The 18,492-nt window shown below is 44.2% G+C and overlaps 5 protein-coding genes across 5 annotated transcripts; 2 read left to right on the top strand and 3 right to left on the bottom strand.

The window, feature by feature from the left end:
- The first annotated feature begins 79 nt into the window (after positions 1-79).
- LOC108131252 (general transcription factor 3C polypeptide 1) lies at positions 80-6,573 on the top strand. Its single transcript, XM_017250039.3, has 6 exons — positions 80-232; positions 292-844; positions 899-1,637; positions 1,694-3,721; positions 3,787-5,159; positions 5,224-6,573. Exons 1-6 carry the CDS (start codon positions 148-150, stop codon positions 6,182-6,184), a joined length of 5,739 nt encoding a protein of 1,912 aa, XP_017105528.2. The 5' UTR covers positions 80-147; the 3' UTR covers positions 6,185-6,573.
- Positions 6,261-7,135, bottom strand: RpL24 (ribosomal protein L24). Its single transcript, XM_017250045.3, has 4 exons — positions 7,083-7,135; positions 6,974-7,003; positions 6,788-6,863; positions 6,261-6,723 (listed from the first exon to the last, which is right to left on the bottom strand). The coding sequence occupies exons 2-4, from the start codon at positions 6,976-6,978 to the stop codon at positions 6,337-6,339; spliced, it is 468 nt and encodes a 155-aa protein (XP_017105534.1). The 5' UTR covers positions 6,979-7,003; positions 7,083-7,135; the 3' UTR covers positions 6,261-6,336.
- Positions 7,136-7,675: 540 nt separating this feature from the next.
- Positions 7,676-8,671, bottom strand: LOC108131159 (membrane-associated progesterone receptor component 1). Its single transcript, XM_017249896.3, has one exon. The coding sequence runs from the start codon at positions 8,571-8,573 to the stop codon at positions 7,749-7,751; it is 825 nt and encodes a 274-aa protein (XP_017105385.2). The 5' UTR covers positions 8,574-8,671; the 3' UTR covers positions 7,676-7,748.
- An 80-nt stretch (positions 8,672-8,751) lies between these two features.
- Positions 8,752-10,317, bottom strand: LOC108131120 (uncharacterized). Its single transcript, XM_070277327.1, has 2 exons — positions 9,337-10,317; positions 8,752-9,281 (listed from the first exon to the last, which is right to left on the bottom strand). Exons 1-2 carry the CDS (start codon positions 10,243-10,245, stop codon positions 8,886-8,888), a joined length of 1,305 nt encoding a protein of 434 aa, XP_070133428.1. The 5' UTR covers positions 10,246-10,317; the 3' UTR covers positions 8,752-8,885.
- Positions 10,318-16,072: 5,755 nt separating this feature from the next.
- Positions 16,073-17,380, top strand: LOC108131114 (uncharacterized). The gene is made up of 2 exons (XM_017249848.3): positions 16,073-17,034; positions 17,090-17,380. Exons 1-2 carry the CDS (start codon positions 16,129-16,131, stop codon positions 17,261-17,263), a joined length of 1,080 nt encoding a protein of 359 aa, XP_017105337.2. The 5' UTR covers positions 16,073-16,128; the 3' UTR covers positions 17,264-17,380.
- The last annotated feature ends 1,112 nt before the right edge of the window (positions 17,381-18,492 follow it).

Raw genomic sequence — 18,492 nt, 5'->3', positions numbered from 1 at the left:
AAATTGAAATTGAAATAGGAATAACAAAAATGTCATCCCTAACATAAGAAGCATACCATCACTAAGGATGGTTACAACAACAACAAGTTTAAACCATTGTTTTGATTTTGTTAGTGAAACGTTTCTGTTTATAATTGCATATTAAAAATGTGCTCGACATCAGGAGGATCTTGGATCAATGCTGTCTTCGACGAGATCGCCCTGGAGGGCTTGGAAGGAGTGACATTGCCCTGTAGGAGAATGATAGATTGTTTTATGAATTCCATTAACTTTTTAATAATTTCTTTGAAGATCTCTGGGACTTGTTGGCACGGCGTCTTAATTTCGCACCGAATCCATTGCCTGATCGAATTCTAAGCCAGGTGTGGACGTTGCTTGTACGGTCATCTCCGCAGAAAGTTCAATTTTTCGAATTGCCCACGCCGCGTTCTACCCTGCCTTATTATGATCGCCAGAATGATCTGGACAAGGATGTGGGTTATCCAGTGGTGCCGGAAAAATGCCCCTTTCAGTTTCTCACCAATGCACCAGTGCAGGAAGGCGGCGTCATGGGTAGTTGTGTAGACTTCAAGACCAGGAAAGTGATTCCGGCTAGCGATCTCATGAAGCTGAACTGCTCCCAGGCCACCGAGCAGTGGGACGGACGATTGGTGGTAGTCGCTTCACAAGACCTGCGGAATGCAGCCCTGTCGCCCAGGCACATGTTGTTGCCAAAGGAAATGTCGCTGCGCAACTACGTCTACCTGGAGGCGATCGGGCGCACCCGGAACAGCGGACATACGACGGCAGGGCCGTGGTCGTTAATTCACTACTGCCGGGATCCTGGATTTGTGTTCTTCATCAAGTAGGTCGAATAAGGGACTTTTAAGTAAAATGTTCATGTTTATTGCCGTTTAAGGAACAAGCTACTGAACTTGCAACTGATTACCGCCCAGACGTATGTGGAGCAAAACAAGGGCCGTCTCCTGACATCATCGCTGTTGATCTTACCTCGTTTTCATCGCATCTACAAAAACAGAACCCAGGAGAATCTGGAAAACCTATATTTCGAAATAATGCGCACCAGTGAACGGTACATTCCCGTCTCCGAGATATGCGCCCGCCTCGGCAATCCCCCCCACTTGAAGACCAAGAAGTTGCTTGTTACGCATGTGTTCCGAAAGTTTTTCGAAACCAAACAGGTAGAACGGCCACCCACTCTAACCAAATCGGGAAAGGTGTCCAAGTCAACTAACCGCAAGGTGACTGTTGTGCATCTGCGAAATCCTGACATGCAGGTGATGGATCTATATCAAAGCAACAGCGACGTCGGCGAGGAAAGGACGATACCGGAGTTCCTCGACCTGGGTCACTGCCTTCTGGATATACCGCCGGAGGAGGAGATAAGACGGGCAGTATCTCGGTTTGGCCAACGCGGACTCACTGCCTCTGAAATATCCCAGTACACAGGCATTAACTTCAACACCATGCGCCACTTTATTAAGCATTTACAGAGCTCCAACATGGCCAAGGTTTACTCGGAGCACGCCGGCAAGAGCCGTCAGTATCGTTTCGTCGCCATAGAGCATGTCGCTGAATCCGAGAAAAAAAAGGAACTCAAGCAAAAAGAAGAGGAGATCAAGTGTAAGGACGAGCCGGTAAGTGAAGGACATTTAAATATGAATTCCATGGTCATATCCGGGTCTGTTTACAGAATGTTCCGGAAAACGTGTCCATTCCCATTCGGGACCTGCCGGAGATTGTGGCGAATATTCGACCCGCTGAGTTTAAGGTGAAACTGACGAGAGTGACCAACCAAACTCAGCGGCTCATTGACCGCCAGAAGCTGATTGTAAACCTGCTCGACGAACTGTGCCTTGTACACCTGCACGCCCTGACGAAGCGCATCCAGCAGATAGAAAGCACTGCTGGCTTCAAGGACGCTATTTGTCGGCGCTCCTTACACCGCCTACTGCTTCCCATGATCAAGGACAAGAAGGTGAACTCGTATGACCTCACGCTGCAGTATAACCAGCGAGTCCGCCTCTACCGGTTCGCCACCCACCCGAAAATTGGAATTGACCACCTGGTAGTGAAACGTGAAATTCTCAAGCTGAAGAGCAACTTCCATCTCATGACCGAAGAGCAGTTGAGGCGGCCCTCCCAGCTACTCCCAAAGGAACGCAAAGAGGTGCTGGCGCGGCGCAAGCAGATGCCCAGTCTGCCGGTGTCCAAAGCGCGGGCCCCGAAGCTGCTGCTGGCCAGGACACTGCACGAGTTCCTCTACTATCTTCAGAACGAGCTGGCGAGGGATCAGAAACCTTTGGACATGTCTGCCGATCTAGTCCAGCAGTGGCAGAAGACGGAACCGTCGCTGCAGCCTCGACAGTTTCTCGAGGAATGGGCGGCGGAGGAGAATGGAAGAGTCCTGCCCTACACCTCTGACATCAGCTGGCGCACATTCATTCCGCCTCTTCCACGTTACGAGGACAAGCCGCCGGGGTGGCTTTACTTTATGGACGCCATGGAGCGAATGCCGCTATCGCTGTTTCTACGCATCTGCCGCATCGATCGGGAGGCCAACGACCAGCTGCGTCTGCAGCTGCAGCACCCTGTCCGGCAACACTATCTGCTCCATCAGTTGCGATTGGAGGCCATTGTGCCTCGCCTGAAGCTGCAGCAGCTGTATGTGGCAACGCTGCGGCTATTGAGCAACATGGGCCTCATCCAGGTCAGCGAGTGCAAGGTGGGGCGGGATTACTTGCATCGCTGGGTGTTCCTCAACCGGCGCAGCCGCCTGCTGGACACCACTGCCAGTACCGAGCACAACTACAAGAAGGTCAGCTCAGATCGGTCCTACACGCAGCTGGACTTTGAGTTCGTCGACAAGGAACAGGTGGCCCAATACTGGGCCAAGTTGCAGCACATCTGCATCTACACAAAGCTTGGCTATCGGAACCATCTGAAAGTTCCCAACCGAATGCCAGCTCCCCGCCTGGAGAATCTTGCCTTTACACCGGCCGTGGAATTCGACCAGGCGGTGGCGCTGGACAACGGATCAGTGCCGGGGGACAACCTGGGCGCCGCTGGTCTAGGCTCCCACTTGTACGCCCACCAGTTTCGACACTGGTCCTGGGTGCAACGGCAGAACGGGCCAGTGCGCCCGGTGATTGGCACGAAGAAACCAAAGAAGCTGTTGACCAACAGACGGACCACCGTGCGAATAAAGGTGAGCAACCGGGCCGGGGTTCGCAAGCAGATCGGTGGTCTGTCTGGCACCAAGTATCCCAAGAAAAAGAGCGGGCCCAGGGACGACATCGACCGGGATGCGTTGCGCAATATGCGCACTCTTCGTGTCAAGTGGTCGCCCGAGGAAGATCGTCTGCTGTGGATAGGCCGAGCAGTCTATACCTTCTTCGATGCGCCCGTCTTGGCTCTGGCCCTGTGCGACGTCGGTTTGGTGTGCCGGGACTTGATCCGACGATACCTAGGCATCTGCAACAAGACCACTCAGGCTGTCGTGAGGCGCATTCAGTTCATGATGAAGACGAAGCGCGACGCCCCGGACATGGCCGGTTGGATCTACATGATGCAAACGCAGCCGCAGTTCAGGGATGTCTACAACGAAAGCTTTCTCACCGAGCTGAAGCGGGAGTACCCCAACAAATCCGAATTCCATGATGTCCTGATTGTACATTTTGTCCTTGTGATGACCAAGCTCCACCGCATTGTGTCCAAATCGGTAAGTCCACCCTGTAACCATGTCTCCAAATGTAATTTAATGATAGATGTCCATATCCAAACTAGCAACGATCCATGCGGACTCAGTTCCTGCTGCCGGACACGCTAGACTCCATTCAAAGCCGCTGCCGTCCAGCCGTGGAGGAGACGCAACTGTACCATCAAGATCCCACCACCGAGACAGAACTGCAGGTGGCAGTGGCTCACGGGGTGCTCCACAGTACTGTGTGTTGTGCGAAGGACAAGACCCTGTTGAACCTGCAGACTTTCGAGATCTACAAGCACTTCTCCGAGGAGGTGCTGAACGAGGCGTTCAACAAAGCCCGGGCCGACTCCCTGATCGTGGCGGTGAAGCGGCGCAATATCCAGTGCGCTTCCAGCCGCCAGATCACCGGCCCGGGCCATCTGCTCAGCTCGAAGTACAAGTACCGCTTTATGTACACCAAGCTCCCGCACACCGTTTACGAGGGATACTTCGATCTGGATCGAAAGCTGCAAACGGAGGGGGAACTGCAACTATCCTCACCGCACTTTGCCCAGCTCCTGCTCATCGGCGAGTGGTCGGCGCGCAAAAGACTGGTCCTGTCGCTACAACTGCCCACCAATATCCTCACAGTCGACACTAGCACGATAGCGCGGCAAAGCGTCTCCTCCTCAGACCGCATCCTGGATCACTTTAGCTGCATTTTCGACAACGCCCCTCAGACAGAGTACTCCAAGCGATTGGAGAGCGAGTGCAGCACCCGTCCCCTGTCCCGGGTACGCTTCCATCCGGCAAACCTGAGCTACCGACTGCCCGCCAGTGCCTACAACCAACTATCCAAGCTGCCGCTGCGCGCCATGCACTTTTTTTGTGCCCTGGATGCCTTGGGCGAGTCGGTTACCATTAACGTGGCCCGTTTGGATGTGGGGGAGTGCCCCTTTGTCAACTGCATCATGCGTAGCAGTAACTACCTCAACGCCGTGGAGCGGATAGCCCACGAACAGCGGCCGGTTCTGCGCCAGCTGGTGGCCGATGCCCTGGCCTCCTCCCAGCCCTTGAAACTGGAGACTCTTACGGCGGATAACTCCCTAACGATGACCATCACGAATTTCATGCCCTTCACCCAGCAGTTGGAAATGCACTGGCGGCAGCAACAGCAGCCCTTGGAGATCAAGGACCTGGGTCGTGCTCTGGCTGAACAAAATCGGAGCAAACTCACAGACTGGCGAGCCATTTGCGCAGAACTGCTTGAGGACGAGACCCATGCCTGGGATACGGACAGGGTGCAGGAGTACGAGCCAACTCTAAACAAGGAGGAACGCGCCCGTGCCCAGGATGTTTTCGTGGTCCACCTACCTACAATTGGAATTCGGGTTGCGGAAAGCTCGGAGCAGCAACAGCTTGCCAAGCAGGAGATGGATGCTCTGGGATCCGCGGTGCTAGACAAGGTCCTGAAGTAAGTTTTGAAGGAGAACCAGTTCCTTGGGCTTTTCTTACTGGTTTTCTTTCTGTTTCGGCAGGGCTTCTTACTGGCAGTACACAGAGAACACCTTCGACACGTTGCGACCCATCCTGCTGGACAAGGGATACAACACCAGTGCCACTCAGCATATGGAGGACATTCTCCACTGCATCGATCAGCATCCACTGGGTGTGCAAGGCTTGGAGCTGCGGAGGATCTTCCCTCTTGGCGATTTCCTGCTCGAAGCTTTGCATCTTCTGGCCGATCACGGCCTGGTGAAGAGGGTGGGCGTAGTCAGCCACATGTATGTCCATAAGAACCACATCCGCAACTGGGTGGTGCACACGTTCCACATCAAGCGGCTGGAAAGGGAGCGAGTTCAACCACTGGTGGCGGCTGCACCGGCCACTCTGCAAGCAATCGTTGGCCACAAACGTAAGCTAGAGGCGATGGAAGCTTCCAGTAGCGCTGTGCCCGAAAAGAAGTCAAAGCTGGAGGAGCCCAACAGTACTGACAGTGAGAGCGACGAAGTTGAAGATCCAGTCCCAAAGCGTCCCAGGAGAAACACGAGAAAAAAGGATCCCCCGCCAGATCTAGTTAATCGTCCCCTGGAAGCGCAGCGCGACGCGATAGCTATGCGGCCGCAGCCATGGATCCGGGTGAATGCATCTCTCAACCGCCGCGTCCTCGATCGCTGGCTAAGCACAATCCTGGGTGATTGCCTCTTACGCTTCGGATGCACCGTCCAGTCGGTCTTCTTTCGATTTCCGCACTTGGTGCCAGTGGACACAATGTTCTTGCTGGAGCTGCTTGGCCAAATCGGCTGCGTACATCTAATGGAAATAAGACAGCACAAGGTGCACGTGGAGGCTCTGCTGGACGACGACGGGCCAGACGAGGAGCAGCTCGTTACGGAGTTGTATGACCCGAATCAGACATACATTCAAGTGCACGGCGATGCCATCGGTCGGCTTACTAGCTTCATAGGTCTCAAAAAATACAGCACCGAGTTCGTATAAGAGGCAGAATGGATAAAATCAAGAAATTAAAAGCACGCGCAACTTTTTTTCTTAACCGCAAAGCAACTTTGTGGCGTTTATTTAAATTTTTGTGTCACTTCTGTTCCTTAATCCTGTTAAGCTTTAGCACTTCACTACACGAAGGGTTTTGTTTACCGCTTTCCACCGACGCGGGGAGCAGCCTTCTGCGTCACCTTGGCGGCCTTCTGCTTGGGCGCAGCCTTCTTGGCGGGGGCGGGGGCAGCAGCCTTCTTGGCAGCCTTGGCGGCGCGCTTCTGCTCCTTGGCCACCTTGATGGCTTGATCGCGCTGAGCCTTACGGACCTCAGGCTTCATGTTACGCTTGGCCAAGATTTCGGCCAGCGAGGCACCAACGATGGCGCGCTGGAACTTCTGGGTGCGGCGGGTGCGCTTCTTGGAGGCCTCCTCCTCGATACCCTTGCGGTGCTTCCTGCGGTACAGCACGGTCCAGGTGACCTTGCGGGGGTTGCGCTTCATCAGGTACGAGCGCTCGCACTTCTTGTCCAGGAAGGTGAAGGTCTGCAAAGAAGGCATCCAAGATTAGCTTGCGCATCATTGTAAGGAGTTTCAAGAGCACACTTACCTTGCCGTCAACCTTAACCATGGTCTTGCCATGGCCGGGGTAGATTTTGTACCCACTGAACGAACACAAACCGATTCTGGAAAAGAAAACACCCAATTAACAGTCTTATCGGACAAAGCATACACGACAAATCCGCTGCAGTTTTTCATGCCTCAGATCCTGGCGCGCTCGGTTTGGGTGACTTACTTCATCTTGCAGGGACCACGTTTGCGTCTGCTGTTAAAAAGAAGAAAAAAGAGAGCTAAATTCTATCGGTTTTGGCAAATAAAAGCAGGGCCACGTGGAGCGCACATACCTTGGTAGTAAGAGAGGTTAAAAAGAAAGGAAAATGGCTGGCTGGTTTGAGAGGAGAGAAAACTAGAGGTGGGATACTGCCAAAATATCGATTTCGGGCCAAGCGATATCGGCGACTATCGATCTGCTAAGTTTTGCATTTTTACAACTGGTATTTTAGCAGATAGATAGCAAACCATAGACACTCGTCCTCTTAAGTGTACTACACAAATGTTTTACCAAATTTACACAAACAACAGATAAATGTCTCAACACTATCGCACATAACATCACTATTGTGAATAGCTATCGATTTTTGGTAACTTACATTTTGCCATCTCTATAACAGTATGAACATATTGTGGTTTTTTTTACCACCGCCTTAAGTGTTGTAAAACTTCATAAAGAAATTGTAATTTAGTAAACTTTAAAAAAGTTTTCATGTTTTTAGCCATTTTCAGCCAAAATTTAATCTTTGATTGCCGACTTCAAATTGTACAGGACCATTACATCGTATAAAAAGAAATAAAATTTTAATATCACAATTTCCTTTACACTTTGCCGTTAAACTATTATATACGAAAAATTAAATGATTTTTTTTATAGTTTGACGTGTAAACATTTGAATTTAGCTTTTAATTTTCACACAAAAAAAATATACATAAGTTAACCTAAGTAATGGAGCTTATTATATGTTTTGGTTTTCTTCATGAGTATTTTCGTTGTCCATCTCCCCGTTCTCGTTGGTATTGGAATCCTCCTTTTCTTCGTTAACATTAATGTTTTCATCAACGAAATTTTGTACGATATCCTCTACATTATCCACATTATTTTCTTTATTATTTACTTCATCCTTCTCGTTATCCAGCGCAGTAACATCCATTTTGTAGTCCTCGTTATCCTCTATTTTGTCTTCCTCGTCATACTCGTCAGTCTCCTCGTCTGCATAATTTGTGTGAGGGATGCCATCACGTAAAAGTTTGCCAACATAAGGATACTTTTCACTGTACTGTTGATCCCACTCCCGTAGTATATTCATTTGGCCAATTGAAAGGTCACTTAAATCGTCAAAATCCGCACTTTCGTTAGACTCTACGGAAAAATTGATCAAGTTTCGTGAAATATCTCTACCGGCGTAGTTGGGATAGACGCCATGGGGGCCATAGTAGTGCGGGGAATTGGAGACATCGTACACGTTGAAGTTGATAGCCACCAGAATGCGACCGTCGTGTCGTGATCCATCGAATTCTCTTAGCTCGCCCACCGTAAAGTCGCTATGCAGCGCAGGAAGTCCACAATCCCGGTTTGATTTAATATCAGAGCTAATCGGATTCGAGCCGAGTGCTTTCTGATCCCGAGGAAGACGTCGCCGCCGGGTCAGACTCACCACCTTGTAGAAGACAATTGCCGACACAACCAGGAGGGTCACATTTGTGGGAGTCTGCTTAATCGAGTTGTAGAAGCTGGAGTACCATGGAGAGGCCTGCTCATCCATCTTGGCTCTGACCGCCATTTGGGCTCTGAAGGTTTTATTTTTGACCTAAGAACACAAAATAATGCTGCCAAGTCTACTTAATACATTCTAAACACGAATATGTCAGGGTCAGACGCCTACTGTTTTAAATCATTTATACAACCAAGATTACTTAAAAGTTTACTACGTCAGTTGATTTGAAATAAAATAATGTAAATTCATAAATGCTCATTTTGCGCGGGCTGCGAATTTTATTGCAACTAAAGGAAAGCTAAGCTTTAAGATATATGTACATAATTCAATTTTTAAAATCGTACAAAAGGATAAAGTGTTTAAATCTTCAAATTTCCACTAAACAAATTTGATATGTTTTACAACTAAATCCATGTTCATGGATTTTAAAAGTGGAGTAGCCCGGGTGGTTATTTCCTCATTTGCGATTTCGGATGCAGTAGGTCCATTTTCTACAGGGGAATCACAATTCACTTCGCTCATCACTTGAGAAACAGCGGAAACCACCATATTGAAATTGTAATTTTCCGGTAGGGATTTGAGTAATCGCCTTATCCTTCCCGTTTCGCAAGATTCGGGTGCTTGACGTTTGGTCCTAACTTGGTTGTAAAGATAGTTCTTTGAACCATGCCCGTGCCAAATAACGTACTCATAGCACTGGTGACCCATATCATTCAGTTTGGGAATTATCTGAGCTCGGAGATTTGGATCCGCAAGGAGCAGCAATTGATTGTTCTAAAAAATAAAGTTATTTTAATAAAAATTATTTATTTTTTCACGGTTTACTAACCTGGTTTGCGATATCAATTAAGGTAGCCAGAGAATCCAAGTTCTTATGATCCTCTTTTAGAGCCGCGTCGACTTCCAGAGCTATTTTCTTAGCATAGGTTATCTTTTCAGTCAGCGTTTTGAAGAAAACTTCAATTGCCTTCAGTTGTTGATCAATGGTAGCCTTCTCCCGGAGCTGCATCACGACTCCCAATCCTTGATCCACAAATGTCGGCAACATAGTCAAGGCCTCACCAATATTGCCTGTCACAACACGGACGACTGTCTCGAAAATTGATGTAATAAGTTTGGCAATGGCCTTGGCGACAACAGTGCCTTTACCATCCAAAGCCTCCTGCAGGGACTGTTTCTGCTTTCCATAATATCCTTCAGGGGCGAAATCATTGTCCAGCTCCCGCATAATAACATCCAGCAACTGTTTCAAATTTTCAACTTTGCTCTGCACCAGCTCCAATAATTCCAATGAGACGCTCGTCTTGCTGAGCCCTGAAGCTAGAGCAGTCACAGTCATGTTCCACAGCATATCCCTGTCCTCGGCCGTCGACTTCGGGTCAGTAATATATGGTGTGATAGATACCAGTGTACTATTGATGGCAACGCACCACTCGTAGACAGGGCCTACACACTTTTTATATGTGAGATGGGCATCTGTATTCAACTGACGTACTTCATCCAGATGCTTTTTAGCTTCTCCTTGGTAGCCAAACATAGCTTTATCGATTGCATCGATGGCTTCCTGCAGGACATCAAATTTGACTTTCTTGTCAAATTCAGCGTTGTATGTGCCAACAACATTGGACAAACTACTGACTGCCTTCTCCAGGGCCACGTACTCCTCCTGGGTTGCACTGCACAGGACGAGCAAAGTGCAAGAAATAATCCCGAAGAAAAGGGATGTTTTATTTTCCATTATGAAATCGATTGATTGAAGTCCTTAGATGATAGAAGTCCTTAGAAAGAACTGGTACTATTGCTGGCAGCGGTCAAAATTAAACTGATCTTACTTAAAAAAATTACTGAACCATGTAAACTTTTACTGCATTAGTTTTTGTGCATATTACAGAAATAAGTATATACACATAAACGATTTTCACAAGATTAGGAGCAGGAAATGATTTACATTTTTCGGCGAACTAGTCTTATCTCATATGAACACCTAGTCATTTGAAACATTTCCTATCATTTGATTTTAAAATCTATTTTACACAGTAATAAATTAATTTTGAATAATGGATGTCTGTATGTGCTATGCACCACCATATATATGTATCTAAATATACATTAAACACATTAATATATTGTTATTTAAACTATTTTAAATAAGTTCCCATAAAAACAAATATTGCATGAGAAACTCAGGAATTACGGAAGAAAATATTTTCTGTGTAGGATTAAAAATATTCAAGAAGACCTTGTCAAGGTTATCTTTGACAGGTAGTACTGGCACAACTAATTTAATGCTAACCCCATCCTTTTTCGTATAAACTTATATGTATATGTACATATAAATGTATAACAACTTAATACAAAGATTTGTAAATATTTTTCAAAAGTGTGAATTAAAAAAAATGAGAGCAGTGTAAGGTTTTTTCATGAAAAATAAGAAAGATTTTTTTAATTTCTTTACAAAAATAGCTTACTGTTGCATTCTGTGAAAAATATTTTCTTGGAAGTACTCGAATGAAAATTCATAGTATTCTCGGAAATAGGTCATTTATAATATGAATATTTTCTGTCTTATCTGAAAAATTAAAGCAGGACGAAACGAATACCTTTATTGGAGTGGGCGGAAAAACTATTATATTAACGGTCCCATAGGATATGTAAGAATACTTTAAGATACAGACATTCGACTTTTATCGACTTTTTTATTTCTGGGCGTTCACAGTAGGTATTAAAATTTTGGTCAAAAAGTGAAATGCGGGCATCTCCGACACTATGAAGGATATATATTCATATATACATTCTTAATCATGAAGTATTGACCTTCAACCTTCGAATAATATGAAAAATATAAATACGTTTGTGATAAAGTGTATCTATGGATCTATAATGTATCTATAGTTATAATTTATTTAAGCATATTGTAAAATTCTACAAAAATTAACTAGAAAACTAATGTAGAAAATAAAGTACCCGGTACAATATTAGGATGATGCAATGCACGCTTGTATGGTCCTAAGAAATAGAGAATAAGAAAATTATGTATAACAACTTTTTCATTTTTCTTTCGCTACATTTGTCAGTCACAAATAAAGTTCCGAAGCATACACACGGTTTTCTGATTTTGGTGGCTTCGAATTCTGCCGCTCAATAGGTTATGGGCCCAGGCACTAGAGAGTTCAAGTTATTCGGTGTGTGACTCAAGATTAAGAACAATGAGTGCTCTTTATCAAATTGATAAGTTAGAGGAGACAAACTATGATACATGGAAAATACAGATGCGATCTGTATTAGTGCATTCCGGTCTGTGGAGTGTTACGTCTGGAGAGCTAACTGAAACGAATGTTCCGGAAGGACAACAGTTTGCGGCCTTGGACAGTAAGGCGTTGGCGACAATAACATTGAGTGTCAAGACATCTCAATTGGCCTACATCAAGAATTGCTTAACGGCTGTGGAGGCATGGACCAAGTTGAAGGAAGTTCATCAACCAAGCGGACCTGTACGAAAAGTACAGTTATACAAGAAACTGCTCAATAAACGGATGGAGCAAGGGCAGAGCATAACGACCTACATAAGTGAATTTGTGGAAATTCTGGATTGTCTAACTGGAGTTGGAATAGACATAAACGACGAACTTCGCACTATCGTTTTGCTATCAAGTCTTCCAGAGCAATTTGAACATTTCGTGGTCGCTATGGAAACACGAGATCAGTTACCTTCGTTCGAAATTCTCACCATAAAGTTAAAGGAGGAGAGCGAAAGAAAAGGAATAACAGAGGAACGAGTCGACACTAAAGCATTTGCTGCAATACACAAGCACAACTCACAGACAAAAACGTATGGACAGAAGAAACGAAAAAATATCGTTTGTTTCAAGTGTGGTGAGCAAGGGCACATTAAGTCCCAGTGTCGAAGAGAGGGTGAGGGAGATCATCGTATGGAATCAAGAAGTATGGTGAATCGACAAAGCAGCCTGTTGCACGCCTGTGACGTCAACAAAATTGACAATTCAACATGGTGCTTAGATAGTGGCGCAACAAGCCATATGTGTTGCGCAAGAGAGCTATTCACAAAGTTTGAGAAGCACACTGAACAGATCGGACTGGCCGATGCTGGTTTCCTTCAAGCAGAAGGTATAGGTGACGTCAAGATACAGACAGGCCAGTGCATGTTGACACTAAAAGATGTTCTCTACGTTCCGAAGATGACCGGAAATTTCTATTCCGTGAGCAGTGCTGTCCAGAACAGGTGCAAGGTGACCTTTGACATAGAGAATGCCAAGGTGATGCAAGATGGAGAATGCATAGTGAAAGCCAAAAAGATTGGCAACTTGTACTTATTTGAAGGTGGCCGAAGTAAATGTTTTGCCATGTCAGCTGTTGATGGAATTTTGCTACACAAGAGATACGGACATATTAATTTCTCTAGCTTGAAAGAGATGGTATCCAAAGGGATAGTTCGAGGAATAGAAAATATTCGGTTGCCAGAGAATATTAATTGCAAAACGTGTATGGTTAGCAAAATCCATGTTCAACCTTTTCCATCTGCAACGAGTAATCGGGCTAAGGAGCTTTTGGAGCTGATACACGCAGATGTTTGTGGACCTTTTCCAACACCATCCCTCGGAGGTTCCAAGTATTTTCTGACGTTCATTGACGATAAGTCCAGGAGGATTTTTGTTTATTTCCTGCATGGAAAGAACGAGGTGCTATCTAAATTCATCGAATTCAAGAATCTGGTGGAACGGCAGACAGGAAAAAGATTGAAATGCCTGCGGAGTGATAATGGCGGAGAATTTGTCAATAAACAGTTTGACGAATGTCTAAAGCAGCATGGAATCGACAGACAGCTAACAATAGCATATACTCCCCAGCAAAATGGAGTTGCGGAACGGGCAAATCGTACGCTAGTGGAGATGTCAAGATGCCTTCTGGTCCAGGCGGGACTGGGAGATCGTTTTTGGGCAGAAGCTGTCAACACTTCGGTTTATCTGCGAAATCGTTCCCCTACCAGCGCATTAGAGAGTATGACTCCTATGGAAGCGTGGACGGGTAAGAGACCTTATGCAAAACATCTAAAGGTTTTTGGATCTCTTGCAGTTGCTCTGGACAAGGGTCCGAGGAAGGGCAGCAAATTTCAACCTAAGGGAAAGGAGTACATTATGGTTGGGTATTCTGTTGCAGCCAAAGGTTATCGACTGTATGACCCATCAACTGGACAATTGGTCGAAAAACGGGATGTATTATTTGATGAACATCATGACGTGGCATCCAAGGATGATACTGTGACGATCGAGCTGGAGGACCTGGAGGAGGACCGTCAGCAGCAGGGACTCGGAGATGCAGAAGTCGTTTCTGACTCATCCATCGACGCCGACAGCTCCGATGATAGCACGGATCAGTACGAGAGTGCTGAAGAAAAGGGTGAGCATGTCGAGGAGGAGGCACGCAGGGGCCCCGGCCGCCCTAAGATCATTCGGACTGGAAAACCTGGACGTCCAAAGAAGCAGTACAATATCCTAGGCGCCCTTATTTCGGAAAATGTTCCGATTCCGTTAACTTGCAAAGAGGCGCTGGAGAGTAATAATGCAAAGGAGTGGCGTGAAGCCATGGAAAGAGAATATGATTCTCTGGTTTCCAACCAGACTTGGCAAGTCACTGATTTACCCAAAGATCAGCGAGCCATTGGATGCAAGTGGGTGTTCAACGTGAAGCGTGATAAAAATGGCCAAATAGAACGTTTCAAGGCTCGACTGGTAGCAAAAGGATGCGCTCAGCAGTTTGGCGTAAATTACCAAGAAACATTTTCGCCAGTATGCCGATTGGAGAGTGTTCGCTTTATTATAGCACTGGCGGCGGAGCTTAAGCTACATCTTCATCAAATGGATGTATGCACCGCGTATCTCAACAGCAATCTGAGTGAGACGGTCTACATGAAGCAGCCGGAAGGGTACTCAGATGAATCGAATCCTGACAAAGTATTGCTTTTGAAGAGAGCAATATATGGCTTGAAACAATCAGGAAGGGCCTGGAACGAGAAGCTAAATGGCGTATTGGTCAATATGGGATTCGTTGCCTGTGATAACGAACCATGTTTGTACAAACATTGTGGCGAAGGTAATCTTGTACTAATCCTTGTATATGTTGACGATATAATTATAGCTTGCCAATCGCACGAGGATTTGCTGAAAATCAAGAGCAGCATTTCACAATCATTCGAGTGTGTTGACAAGGGTCAACTTAACCATTTCCTGGGCATGGAAATCGAACGAGACGGTGATCTTGGAGCAATTACTTTGGGACATACGCAATATATCAAGGATCTTTTGCATACCCATGGAAGTGATTTTTGCAAGTCGGCGAAGACACCTTTGGATCCTGGTTTCCAAGTAGACTGTACAAGCCCTCAATGCAAAAAGGTGGATCCCACTACGTATCAGTCCATAGTAGGAGAGCTTATGTGGCTAGCTCTTACAACAAGGCCAGACATATTGCATTCGGTGTCAAAATTGGCACAGCGGAATCAAAACCCGCATGCTGAACACATGGCTGGCATAAAGCACATCTTTAGATACCTCTCATCTACGATTGACATGAAACTACACTATCGGCAATGTGGTCAGTCGTTCTGTGGATACGTGGATGCGGATTGGGCAGGCGATAGGCTTGACAGGAAATCATATACTGGTTTCATCTACTTGTTAGCAGGTGGTCCGATTTCTTGGCGTTCGGAAAAGCAGCGAAGTGTGGCGTTAAGCAGTACCGAGGCGGAATACATGGCACTTTCGGCGGCATTTAAGGAGGCGATAGTCATGCGAAGGCTGATTATGGAGATCGGTTGCGGAGACAACGACACCCCGATCGTCGTGTATGGGGATAATCTGAGTGCGCAGGCGTTAACCAAGAATCCTGTTCATCATTCCAAAACTAAGCACATTGATATACGTTATCATTTTGTTAGAGAAGTTGTAAAGAAAGGGCAAGTTTTGTTGAAATACAAATGTACAACTGAAATGATTGCAGATATTTTGACAAAAAAATCTTCCTAAAACAAAACACGAAGAGTTTACAAAAATGTTTAATTTGTTTTGATAATAATTTTTTGTAAACAAGCTTGCATTGAGGAAGGGTGTAGAAAATAAAGTACCCGGTACAATATTAGGATGATGCAATGCACGCTTGTATGGTCCTAAGAAATAGAGAATAAGAAAATTATGTATAACAACTTTTTCATTTTTCTTTCGCTACATTTGTCAGTCACAAATAAAGTTCCGAAGCATACACACGGTTTTCTGATTTTGGTGGCTTCGAATTCTGCCGCTCAATAACTAACAGATTAAAGATTTAAATTTTCGTAGGTACGCAACAGTTTAAATTCGTGTGAAAACCTTTTGAGTCTTTTGGAAAATATTGGCTAGGTAACACCAAAAAGCTTGTATTTCTTTATATAAATAAGATTTTCTTAGTAAATAAAATTTCATTGCATATAAAAGATTAGGTAGCTGCCTATCAATGATTTACATTATCGGCAAGCTTCGTGAAACTTCCAGCTTCCATGCAATGAAATATCAAGCTCAGTTTAATCCGAACAGTCTACGGAGCATAACAACCTCCACTGTGAACCATTATCATGAAGAGAAAAATAAACTTGATATTTTTAATGGTGTCATGTACATTGTTTGCGGCGTATAACGCGGAGGAAAATGAGGAATTCGAAACTGTTAAGAACTTGACTCAAAGTTTAGCCAAACTTGTCAGAAAGTACAACAACGAGTTTGAATCAAATGGCAACTTGGATGAGTTGAAAGCAGTGGTTTCAACCATTGACCAGTCGATGCTTGATTACCAGGGATTGGCCAAAAACCAATTGGATTCGTTGCGTACATCGTACAGTGCGGCGCAAATCACTTACCGGGAAACTGTCGATCCGGTGTTTGAGTGGTGTGTAGCCATCAACAGCACCCTTGACCTGTTCATATCCCAAATAGACAATATAAGCTTGTCACAGTCGGATCGCAATACAATTTGGAAAATTATGGCCCAAGGAGTACTTGTCAGCGGCATCAATAAAGCTGGTAGCTCCTTAAAGGAGCTGAATTACTTGCAAAGTAAAACGAAAACCCTCAACGAAATATTGGGCGAAATGCTGAAAAATATTGAAGCCGATTTCCGCCCAAATGGCTACTATGAAAAGCGGAGACAGGAGATATTGGATAGAACTACACCGAAACCATGGGACCCCGCATCTAAAGTTGTGGACGTCATTTCTCGTTTCTTTAATGCCATCATCGCTTTCTTGAAGGCCCCTCACAGAGGAGTGGCACCTTTTAAAGAGGAATTTTGTCGGAAAGGACTAGATGATGTCGTGGATGAACGCCGTAATCCAACGTACCAGGAGGAACTTGCTGCTATTCAACTGTTTTTCAAAGTTCTGGGTGATGAGATCAAGAATGCAGTCTTAATTTCCGAGAAGGTATCTGGCGATTTTGAGAAAGACAAAAGAAACTTGGAACAGCTTTCGCAGATCAATAAGGAAGTAAGTTGAATATTGGGACAATGAATATCAATTATAAACCTAAATATTTTTGCAGAACATTTCAAAGTGGCTGGAAAGCAATCCTGAACTCAGAGGTCGACTTATTCCAAGCTTCCAGGAATTGGGAAAAGTCTGCGCAGATTATCAAATTCTACGTTCAAACCCAGGACCTCGGAGGCCCCAAACGACACCCACACCGCCACAGCGGCTTAACGCATTTAAATACTAACAATATCAGCAAATTTATATAAAATTTTAAATTTTTCTAATATTTCTTCAATTATTTTAGTTTTCAAAATGTTTTGATTTTAAATAAATATGAAATAACGAATGGTAAATAAAGAAATATTTTTGTTTTATTAGCGATTTTGTAGGTCATTTTAAGCGACTTTTTAATTTTGGTATTGTATAAAAAAAATTGTACAGGGAACTTCTTTGTTTTTCCCAGTTATATAAATTTGATTAAAATTTTAAATTTTATATAAAGACTCAATATATCCGCATTTTGGTTTACTTTGTTCTTTTTAAGAAGTTGCCTTGGTGGATTTCCCAAATCTTTGATGACAAATCTTATAAGCATATTTTATTTTTAAATCTTATATATTTTTACTGACAAAAATATGTATATAATACGACAATATAATGGTTTTGTTTTAATCTGTGGGAGAACCCAAATACAAATTCACATAATACATGTGTGAACTCAAGTGACCCATAGAACATACGCGAGCTTTCTGAGGAGGACATGATTATTAGAAGGAATATAAATTATTTGCTTAGTCTTAAAATCTTCAAAGGTTTAAAGAAAATACTTTAGCTTTTTACTATTAAGAAAGGTTTAATATTCAAATTTTTGTTTTAAAATGGGTAATATATTTTATATTTTGTGATATTTTAAATAGAAAAACATATATAGGATATACGAATATAAAATATAAATAGTTGTACTTAGATCATAATTTTGAATAAAGTGTTTTTAAAAACTGGGCTCCTCTCTGATGTTTAAGGTAGAACTAGCTTGCATATATACAATTCCTAGAAGCAACAAACAGTTGCATTCAATGGAAAACAATAAAATTCAGGAGAAAACCCAAAGGCAATTCTTCCTATATGAGCTATTAATGTGAGATTAGATTAAGACATTAAGATTAGACTGGTCGACATGTATTTCCATACTTACGACCCAAGGTCATGAGGACTTTTAAAAATCTAAATATGTATGTATAAAAACCTTAATTTGTATATATATTTTACAGTGGCTTTGACTTTTGTATTTTTGTCATTTAAGGTAAAAGACTTAAGATTAAAAATATATTTGTATTAGGGGAAAAAATTGGTGGATTTTAGTTAGGATCAATTTAATGTATATATTTTGTATACCTCTATGTTGATATAATACTCGGCCCACGGTAACTAAACCATAATGAGTACTTATGTATACTATAAAAAGCTTTTGAT

This window comes from Drosophila bipectinata, chromosome 2L (assembly GCF_030179905.1).
Source record: "Drosophila bipectinata strain 14024-0381.07 chromosome 2L, DbipHiC1v2, whole genome shotgun sequence".
Taxonomy (NCBI): Eukaryota; Metazoa; Arthropoda; class Insecta; order Diptera; family Drosophilidae; genus Drosophila; species Drosophila bipectinata.
The sequence above is the reverse complement of the archived record's forward strand: the minus strand, read 5'-3'. Positions and strand labels throughout refer to the sequence as shown.